Source organism: Cucurbita moschata, unplaced genomic scaffold (assembly GCF_002738365.1).
Source record: "Cucurbita moschata cultivar Rifu unplaced genomic scaffold, Cmos_1.0 Cmo_Scf00028, whole genome shotgun sequence".
Classification (NCBI taxonomy): domain Eukaryota; kingdom Viridiplantae; phylum Streptophyta; class Magnoliopsida; order Cucurbitales; family Cucurbitaceae; genus Cucurbita; species Cucurbita moschata.
In genome coordinates, this window is record NW_019268544.1 from 3,145,382 (window position 1) to 3,155,415 (window position 10,034).

At 33.4% G+C, this 10,034-nt stretch overlaps 3 protein-coding genes across 3 annotated transcripts in view; 2 read left to right on the forward strand and 1 right to left on the reverse strand.

The window, feature by feature from the left end:
* Positions 1 to 878, reverse strand: part of LOC111463574 (zinc finger CCCH domain-containing protein 6-like) — a 4,224-nt gene extending 3,346 nt beyond the window's left edge. Inside the window, exon 1 of the mRNA XM_023107568.1 lies at positions 338 to 878. Coding sequence (XP_022963336.1) covers positions 338 to 397 — 60 coding nt within the window. The 5' untranslated portion in view covers positions 398 to 878. The remainder of the gene's footprint in view (positions 1 to 337) is intronic.
* A 2,623-nt stretch (positions 879 to 3,501) lies between these two features.
* LOC111463105 (cytochrome P450 84A1) lies at positions 3,502 to 5,342 on the forward strand. The gene is made up of 3 exons (XM_023106919.1): positions 3,502 to 3,777; positions 3,848 to 4,495; positions 4,568 to 5,342. Exons 1-3 carry the CDS (start codon positions 3,529 to 3,531, stop codon positions 5,189 to 5,191), a joined length of 1,521 nt encoding a protein of 506 aa, XP_022962687.1. The 5' UTR covers positions 3,502 to 3,528; the 3' UTR covers positions 5,192 to 5,342.
* Positions 5,343 to 7,829: 2,487 nt separating this feature from the next.
* The window catches only part of LOC111463505 (UPF0183 protein At3g51130), a 5,490-nt gene continuing 3,285 nt past the window's right edge, over positions 7,830 to 10,034 (forward strand). The window contains exons 1-8 of the mRNA XM_023107463.1: positions 7,830 to 8,063; positions 8,409 to 8,491; positions 8,734 to 8,808; positions 9,097 to 9,164; positions 9,239 to 9,344; positions 9,445 to 9,505; positions 9,592 to 9,758; positions 9,834 to 9,896. Of these exons, the coding sequence (XP_022963231.1) occupies positions 7,970 to 8,063; positions 8,409 to 8,491; positions 8,734 to 8,808; positions 9,097 to 9,164; positions 9,239 to 9,344; positions 9,445 to 9,505; positions 9,592 to 9,758; positions 9,834 to 9,896 (717 nt within the window). The 5' untranslated portion in view covers positions 7,830 to 7,969. The remainder of the gene's footprint in view (positions 8,064 to 8,408; positions 8,492 to 8,733; positions 8,809 to 9,096; positions 9,165 to 9,238; positions 9,345 to 9,444; positions 9,506 to 9,591; positions 9,759 to 9,833; positions 9,897 to 10,034) is intronic.

The window sequence follows — 10,034 nt, forward strand, 5'->3', positions numbered from 1 at the left end:
TTTTTTTTTTTTTTTTTTTTTTTTTTTTTTTTTTTTTTTTTTTTTTTTTTTTTTTTTTTTTTTTTTTTTGTTCTCATGATAATTTCTTCGAAGAAAAGCATTGTGCCAGTGAATTACTAAATTAATATCATAAATTCATTGGCGAGAAAGCATATGAAGTCTAATAACCAAATGAAAAATAACTATATGCCTTTCGATTTCACCGAGGAAAATTAGTGGAAGATCTCAAGACCATTAATGACTAATCTAATCTATCAAATCAAAAGCCCTACGTATATGAATTTTAATGATCTTATAAGAAAACGAAACTTGGATTAGAAGATATTAACAATTATACCTGACAAAGATTAACTCCGTTAGCCCACGAAACACCCTTCGATTTCCTCGTCCGCTTCATCTCTAAATCCCAGATCAAAGACGCTCTTAACTCAAATCGATTCGCTTCTCTTTTTTTTTTTAAAAAAAAAAACAAAACTACGACTAAAGTTCCAGATTAAAGCATAAAGCGAAACAATCGATCGATTGCAAAGGGAATAACCAACGATCAAACAGATTTATCTAATCCGAAAACCGTCAATCCTAAGATCGATCCGATTCAGAAACTTAAAATCGAAACAAAGAAGATTGAAAGCGATGACGAAAGAAGATGCGACGGCGACGATAAAAAAAAAAACAAGACGGAGAAGTCGGAGAAGAGGAAGAAACCCTAGAGGCGACTCTAGCAGAGTTGATAATGACGGTGGATTTGGTGAAGAAAAAGTACTATTTCGGATCCTGAGGTGACGGCGGGAGCTGTGTGGGGGAGGCGGATTCTTGACTGCTGTGGTTAAATAGCAGAGGCAATACGGACCCTAGAAAGAGAATCATAGTGAACCATTAGGAAACGACGTTTTAAGTGTAACAGAGTGGCGGCGATTCGAATCCCAAGTAATTGCGACACTGATTAATCATAGTTAAATAAAGCCCGGCCCAATCAGTTCTCAAGGAAATACAGGCCGGCCCAATAAGCTTTCATTCAATAAAGCCCGGCCCAATAATTTTCGGTAATTTTGACCTTTTTCTTATTTATTTATTTCGGGAATTTAAAACGATCACGTAAAACCCAATTGCGTGTCAAAATAATGGATTTTTGTGTGGTTCCACAGTGGACACGTCATCAAAACTCCAAAATGGATCCACGTCATTCGTTCATGACTTCATCGTGACCTAACATGAAGTCAATAGACGATATTTTCCGAATTAAATCAACTATTGGAGATATTTATTTATATTTCTAAAAGACTTTTATTTTAATTCATTTTGGTATATATATTCTCAAAATAATTATTTGCATTCAAACATTTTTCACTTTCTAACCTCGCAGATAATAAAAAAAAACCCGAAAATAAATTAGGTTGTGAACTCTATTCAAGTTGTTCAGGTCACCAACTCCTTCAAGTTAGTCCAAAAAAACTTCCGAACTCAATTCATCTGCACCCTAGATGTTTCAATTTCATATAATTACACGTTAACCTCAAATAAATATTATAATTTTTACGTTAAAGTATTCTCATGTGCATATAAACCGTATGCATTGGATTAAGATCGATTGGACTTAGAGACATGTTTTTTTTTTTTGGACACTAATAAGCTTTGATGGTGATTAACGATATTTTTCTATATGAGTCCGAAATGAATTTATTATTTTATATAAGTTTGATACAATTTTTTAAGTTTACTGAGTAAAAATTGATTTTTTTTTAATTTGAATAAAAATTATAATAATAAGAACGAGGTACAATATACCTATTAATTTCTCAATAAACTCGAATACTTTATTAACAAATTATTATAAGATATTTTTAGTATTGTCTGGAAAATAATAAAATAAATAAAATAAAAGGCACGATGTGAAAGTTTAGTTTACCAACGCGCTGTAAATGAAGCAGCGCAAGCTGGGAAAGCTCTCTGTCATCTATAATGGCGCCACTAACTTTTTATTAATTCTAATATTTTTCTAGAAAATTACAAATTTTATTTAACTTTTATATATTTATTTATTTTTAATTAAAAATATTTGTATTAGATGTATTTTAGTATTTTTAATTCCCGTGATTTTATTGTAAGTAGTTATTGTTTTTATTATTAAATAAAATTTTGAAATTAAATAGCGATAAAAATGTTTGCTTAATCCACCACAATAAAGTTATTTATTTATAATCAAATAAATTATAAAGATAGAGAATGAGTAATAAATAAAAATAACAATAAATAGAAACATACACAGAGTTAGAAGGCAAATATCTAAATATTTGTTTCATAATAAAATATCAAATCTGATATATATGCTAAACTATAATTTAGTACTAAATACGTTTTAGTCTAGTTTTAGTTTTAATAATATCTTGGATTTTATATTATTTAAAAAATATCCCAAAATTTAAAAGTTTACGCGGGGAAATTTTAAAAATACTTTTAAAAATTTCAAAAAGTTTATTTTTTCTTTTACCTATTTTAAATTTGAAAGTGTTTCAAAAATATTATTGAATTTTTTCAAAAATATTATTGAATTTTTAAAAAGGATTATTTAAAAAAATAATAATAATAAAACTTCTTAAACACTTTTGATTTTTTTTTTTAAATTAAAATTTAAAATACTGTTAAATAATATTTTTAAAATAAAATACTAAAGTTATCATATAAAATTAATGGTAATAATATTTTTTTTAGATTTTTTTTTTTTTTTTGTAAGTTTATGAATATATATATATATATATATTGTAATAAAAGTGCAAAATTTGAGAATACTTTTTATTAAATATTTTAATTAGAAATTATGTTAACATGTTGTGCCTTGAAAATGGCTAAGAAAAACGTATGTATTTAAATGGCATAAATGCCCTATGGAGCCAAGATGAAGTTGCGCGTGTCCTCAAACCGGTTTGACGTCCAAAGAACTCATCTCTCGTAACTAGCCAAGATTTTAAAATATGTTTGGAAGCCTTTCCAAACATTTAAAAATTATGTCTAATTAGTACAAACATAATTAACCGAATCATTACTCATTTACATACTTACGTTAAAAAGGTATTTGTAAATCACTACAAATAAATGCAAAGTTTAATCTTCTAGAAGCATACTAAAACCAAAGAACCAAGATATGAGCACGTGCCATAAAAGTGTGTCTCCACACACCAACAAAACCAACCAAAATGTTCTTTTTTTTCTTTTTTTTTTTAATTTCCAATAATAACAATAATAATAAGCTATAAGTAGTGTTCTTTTTCCTTTTATAAAAATAAATTTTCCTGTTTCAACGCTTTTATCTTCAAGGAAATAATTAAAAGATTGAGATAATTGCAATAAGTTTCTAGGTAGAATAGTCATCCAAAAAAGAATAAAATATCTTCGAAAATGAAATATAACATTAATATTAAAATAATTATAATTATAGTAAGCATAAATTAGCTAAATTTCTTGATTATTTTATTCTATATAAACCCATAAAAATATCCCATTAAACCTAGAAAATATTCGGGTGGGAATCACATGGCTCTTATTTTCACTATCCCTCTTTTGTTTCTACTGGCTCTCATCTTCTGGCTCCGGCGAAAGCTCCCCTATCCGCCGGGCCCAAGAGGGCTACCCTTCCTCGGCAACATGCTGATGATGGACCAGCTCACCCACCGTGGCCTCGCCAAGCTCGCCAAGCGCTACGGCGGAATCTTCCACATGCGCATGGGCTTCCTTCACATGGTCACCATCTCCGACCCCGACATGGCCCGTCAAGTCCTTCAGGTTAGCCATGTCTAAGGTCAAGTCTAATAATTATACGAGCTCATAATTTAAATATCGAAATATTTTACAGGTTCATGATAACATTTGTTCCAATCGTCCGGTCACCATCGCCATAAGCTACTTGACGTACAACCAAGCCGACATGGCTTTCGCTCACTACGGTCCATTCTGGCGGCAAATGCGTAAGCTTTGTGTCATGAAGCTATTCAGCCGCAAGCGAGCTGAATCGTGGGCGTCAGTTCGAGACGAGGTAGACTCAACCGTTAGACATGTCGCGACGCAGCTGGGAACTGTCGTGAATGTCGGGGAGCGAGTGTTTGAATTGACAATGAATATCATTTATAGAGCTGCGTTTGGGACAAGTACAGTGCAAGGTCAAGATGAATTCATAAAAATCTTGCAAGAATTCTCCAAACTTTTTGGAGCTTTCAACATAGCTGATTTTATTCCTAATCTCAGCTGGATCGACCCACAAGGCTTGAACAATCGCCTTGTTAAAGCGCGACAATCGCTCGATAAATTCATCGACACCATAATCGATGAACATATGGAGAAGAAAAGAATTAGAAAATTATCAAACGTTAAAGATGATGAAATTGAAACGGATATGGTGGATGAATTGGTAGCTTTCTATGATGAACAAGTATCCGTTAATGAATTGGATGATTCACAAAATGGTATCAAACTCAACCGTGACAATATCAAAGCAATTATCATGGTAATTAAGAGGATTATAATGTTTAATTTTAATTTAGAATGTGAAAAATTTAATTAGGGGTGTAATTTGCAGGACGTTATGTTCGGTGGAACAGAGACAGTGGCATCGGTGATAGAGTGGACCTTGTCGGAGCTAATGAGAAGCCCAGATGATTTGAAGAAAGCCCAACAAGAGCTCGCGGATGTCGTTGGTTTAAACCGACGTGTCGAAGAATCTGACATGGAGAATTTAGCCTTCTTGAAATGTTGTATTAAGGAGACACTTCGGCTGCATCCGCCGATTCCGCTTCTCCTCCACGAGACGGCGGAGGACGCGGTGGTTGCAGGCTATTTTATTCCAGCGAAATCGAGAGTGATTGTAAACGCGTGGGCCATTGGGAGAGACCCCGCGTCGTGGGACGACGCGGAAACGTTCCGGCCGGCGAGGTTTCTGAAACAGGGAGTGGCGGATTTCAAAGGGAGTAATTTCGAATTCATACCGTTCGGGTCGGGTCGGCGGTCTTGCCCAGGAATGCAGCTGGGTTTGTACGGACTTGAGATGGCTGTAGCCCACTTACTGCACTGTTTCACGTGGGAACTGCCTGATGGGATGAAGCCAAACGAGATGGACATGGGCGACATCTTCGGGTTGACTGCTCCAAGAGCGACCCGGCTTGTCGCTTTGCCCACTAAGCGGGTTCTGTGTCCACTCGTTTGAAGGAATCTTAATTTCCGAGATTTACGTTTCTGCTTTATATTATGATTTGCGTGACGCTTCAAGAAAAAAATTGAACAATAACAACTTCAAACCCTACGTGTAATGATTATGTTTGTGGATACAAATAAATATTTAAAAATTAAAAAAAAAATGTAACGCTATAAAAAAAAATATACTTACATACTTACATATTTATTTATTTATTATTATTATTTTTAAATTTTACGACAAAAAGTTAATTAATAAATATCAAATTGATATTTATTAATGTCGTTGAAAAGTTATTCATATTTATTTGATTTCTTACGTGACGTGATTGATGAAATAATTAATTTCATTTATTTGTTTTTTTCTTCGGGCTTAATCCGCTCTTAAACCTATTTTTATTATTTGTAGGATTATTAATAGCTTGGATATAATTATATTTATGAATTTGTATAATTTAAATAATTTTTTATTGGAAATTTATAATATTTAATCTATTACTAGAATTAAATAATTTTGATGCAGGACAGCAACTTTAGACCCATTCACATGCATGCTAGACTTACGCCCAAGTCTACTAATTTTACTACCATCACTGTCGAAATCTGGAAAATATGTGGTTGATGTAACGTTTTTTTTTCCAATTGTTAAAGGTATTCGCACGCTATGTCCGACTGAGATATTTTTTTCTATATTCAATCTAATTATTTCTTTTGAACTCAGTCCAATTCAACTATAATTTTCTGGATGGGTTATTCGAATTGTTGAATCATTTACTTACATTTTTATTATTTTTTTAATTTAGTTTATTTGAACAAAATCGACTCAAATAAGTTTGAATCAAATCCAAATCTTATAGACGAAATTAAGTCTACAAAGTTTCACGTATAAACTATTTTATTTTGTGATGAAGAAAAACTTAGGGTTGAATTTATCCTAAATTGGTGAATTAAGATTTTGTTTGTATTATTATTATTATCGATAAAATTTAAAATGGCGTGGAATTTACGGTATAGTTTAAATGGCCATAGATTCAGTTGGATGTGATTTGTGAAGCTGACGTGGAAATTATTTAACTCGAATTAACCTGTAGCCGTGGAAATTGGATCCACGCGATAAGATTGAGAGACAGCCACATTAGGTTGTCCGTTATTTTCATTAGTTGTTGAAGTAATGATTGATAAATATGGTGTTCAGTTAATTCAATCCAATACCAAAATATATATATATATTTAAAATAATAATAAAAGGACGTATTAAGATTCTTGAGTGTTGAAAAAATAAAGCTTCTACTACAAATTAGTTAATATCAAAATATTTTTTTTAGCCTGTAAAAATGTGAGTATTTGGATCCGCCAAAGTTATAATTTTTTGAAATTTATAGAGACGTTCGTGTGACATGTAACGGATTAATTTAAATTACCCAACTCAAACAATGAATATTGGGTTGGGTTAAATTTTTTTCGATTTTGATTCGGTTAAATTTTAAGAAAGCTGAAAATTTGGTTTCGTTTACCGGTTGACATTTTTTTTGTTTGGTCAACTTCACTCATTTGAAAATAGTGTTAAAATCCAACTCATCCCTACCTACTTTTAAAAAATATTAAAAATATTTAACATTTATAACTGATGCTAGTGATGCACGTTAGACCTGTAAATGTTCAATATTCGATATTGAGTAGAATTTAATTATTAATTTAACATATATTTTACATACATTTATTTATATATATATATTTATAGTTGGAACATGGTGCACACTCAAAATCAATTAAATTTTCTTTTTTAATCCAAAGATATGGATTTTTAGCTGGATGGTTTAATCAACCTTAAATTATTGAAAGACAAAAAAAGAAGAAGAAAAAAATCGCTTTATGGAATTATATATACTTATAATTAAAAAAAAAAAGTGCGTAAATGACAATTTAAAATATTTAAAAAAACTCGGTGGATGATCTAAATCTAACCTTTGAACCAAAAAGTATGTTTTAATTTTAGAAAAATTTAAAACGTGCACGTGAGTTTTTATAAATTCTAAAATTGTGTAGTTTAAAACTTTTGAAATAATAATAATAAAAAAAATATTTTGTTGTCGGAATTTTATGCCCAACTAATTATTGGTTTGGTGATCTGACGCGTTAAAGTTGTGCCGTCATCTCAAATTGGAACGCTTATATTAGTATTGTTCTCATACCCATTTGAATTTGAGGAAGAGTGAACCAAATTGGATTAAATACGAGTCCTATGTATGGGCTAAGGCCATGCTCATACCGCCTTATATAAGGTTGTCCATGGGCTCGATCTTTGCTCATCTCGAGCTTGCGAAGAGGCACTTAGGCTTCAACCCAATTTCCTTTATCTCTCGCTTGTTTCGAGGCTCGATTTTTCTTTGTCGGCCGAAATTTGTTTCGTGTCGTATCGTTATCTATTTAAAATTATTTATTTTTAAGCATTATTGAAAGTACTATGAATATTGGCTACTTAATGGGCCGAGGCCCAACTCGCCACTCTGAATCAGTAATTGGCCCAATTTAAAATTTAAAATATTTTATGAAATTTGTTATTACTATTAAAACATTTTTAAAAAAATAACTTTAAATTAAATTTAAATAAATAATTTATATATATAAATGATATTTGTGAGTCTTCCCTCGGCTGTTGGACTTTGCGTGCGAACTGCGAAGAGCTGCCATTAGAGATAGAGAACTTGCCATAAGAAATCATAAACACCTGTCCGCTCGTTTCGCGAAAGCCACGGAGAAAAGTGAACCATCAATCCAACCAAAGGCAACGATGCAGAGATCGAGACGACGTTGTGAGGGCACGGCTATGGGCGCCATCGTCCTCGATCTTCAACCCGGCCTTGGACTTGGCCCCTTCAATCTCGGTTATTTCCATAATTCCTAACCTTTTCCTCTTCGAATTTTGATTCTGCGCATATCTAATTGATTCCCTATTGGATGCATACGTACGAATCAAATTTCTGGTACAAGAAGTTTCCCATTGAAATCCGTAGTTCTGACTTCGAATCCGATATTCCTGCTTATGTTTCGTTTACTTTTCTTTAGCTATTGTGGGCGGGAGGGCTAGTTATCCATTGCTTTGTATGCTATCTTTTCGGGGAATAGTGTATGTTGGGGGGGAAGTTGGGAGGGATGGGAAATTCTTGGTGCTCGGAGATTAGGAAGCTTTCTGGTTAATGTGGAACATTAATGCGTCTCTGTTGTCTCAGGAATGCCAATCTGTGAAGCATTTGCACAAATAGAGCAGCGGCCCAACATCTATGACGTTGTCCATGTGAAATACTTCGACGAGGTATATCTCTAGACTGTAAATGCTGTCTGGCCATATTGAATTAAGTACATAATGTGTTTCTTTTTTCTCGAACTCTGATAATTGCTCTGCTGATATCGTTGATTGGTTGTGAGATATGCCTGATATGGAGTTTACTGGAAACCGTTCTTATCTTTCATGATATGGAGTTCACTAGTGGTCTAGTAGGACGCATCCTTCGCTGCCAATGTTCTAATACTATATATAACTCATTTTAATTGTAGGAGCCACTGAAACTTGATATTGTTATCAGCTTCCCAGATCACGGATTTCATCTTCGATTTGACCCGTGGTCACAGGTACTTCTGTTCTCTAGCATATTCATTGAAAAGGAGATATCAATACTTTAACTCAAATCAAATGGCACGCTCAAGAACTATGATAGATGGTTTCAAGAGAGTGACATGATTTTCCTTTTAAATATGATTGTTAAGATGGTTTGCCTTTATCATCATCTATCAGAGTTCAGTTCAAGTATTTTATGAGAAAAAGCTACTGATGAATCACATATTCGAGCTGTCTGTGCATCTTATGTTTCAAGTTCATTTTTGCTCCAGATTAACTCATGTCTGTTCATTACTTGCTAGAGGTTACGTCTTATTGAAATATTTGATGTGAAGCGACTTCAAATGCGATATGCTACTTCTCTGATTGGGTAGGGATCTAAAATCATGTGGGGTACATGTACAATAACTTATTCACAAATTAATGATCATTACTTGATTGCAGAGGACCATCAAATCTTGCTACCTTTGTAGCTGTATATGCGCTTTTTGGGCCAACTTTTCCGGGAATTAATGACAGAGATAGAAGTGTTTACACTCTATTCTATCCAGTATGTATTTGTATTTCCAGGCCAACGTTTGTACAGTAATATAATACTCTATGCCTGACATTTATTTTTCATCTTTGATATCATCTATTGTATGTTGTAGGGACTCTCATTTGCATTTCCAATACCAAGCCAATATTCAGATTGTTGCCATGATGGAGAAGGTATTTTATTATAAATTCACCCTGTAACCTGGCTCTTGGATTTTCTTGTTCTAAGGAGAGTAACTAACTACTCTTAACTACAAAAGCTGAGCTACCATTGGAGTTTCCTGATGGCACCACACCAGTTGCATGTCGTGTCTCCATATTCGATAGTTCTACAGTAAAAAAGGTTGGAGTAGGTGCCTTAATGGATAAGGCCTCTGCTCCCCCATTACCTGCTGCCAGTCTCTATATGGAGGAGGTCCATGTTAAGGTCTGGCTTCCCTCTTCATCTGCACTTTTTGTTGTTTGAATTGCTTACCTGCTTACTTTTTTCTGTTGTGTCCAGCTTGGTGATGAATTATACTTTGCTGTGGGTGGCCAGCATATTCCTTTTGGTGCTTCACCACAGGTATCTTTGTGGCCCCATGTCATGCTTTTGTTGTTAAATTATTTTTTTATCCTATATGTATCAGACTAATTAAATTAATGACATGGAAATATTTGTGTGGGTATTCCCCCCCCCCCCCCCCCCCCCCCCCCCCCCCCC

Excerpts from the sequence above, each read along its gene's own strand:
- LOC111463105 (XM_023106919.1), top strand. The coding sequence starts at position 3,529 with ATGGCTCTTATTTTCACTATCCCTCTTTTGTTTCTACTGGCTCTCATC. Across the intron at positions 3,778-3,847 it reads TGGCCCGTCAAGTCCTTCAG|GTTCATGATAACATTTGTTC; the intron begins GTTAGCCATGTC and ends AATATTTTACAG. Across the intron at positions 4,496-4,567 it reads ATATCAAAGCAATTATCATG|GACGTTATGTTCGGTGGAAC; the intron begins GTAATTAAGAGG and ends TGTAATTTGCAG.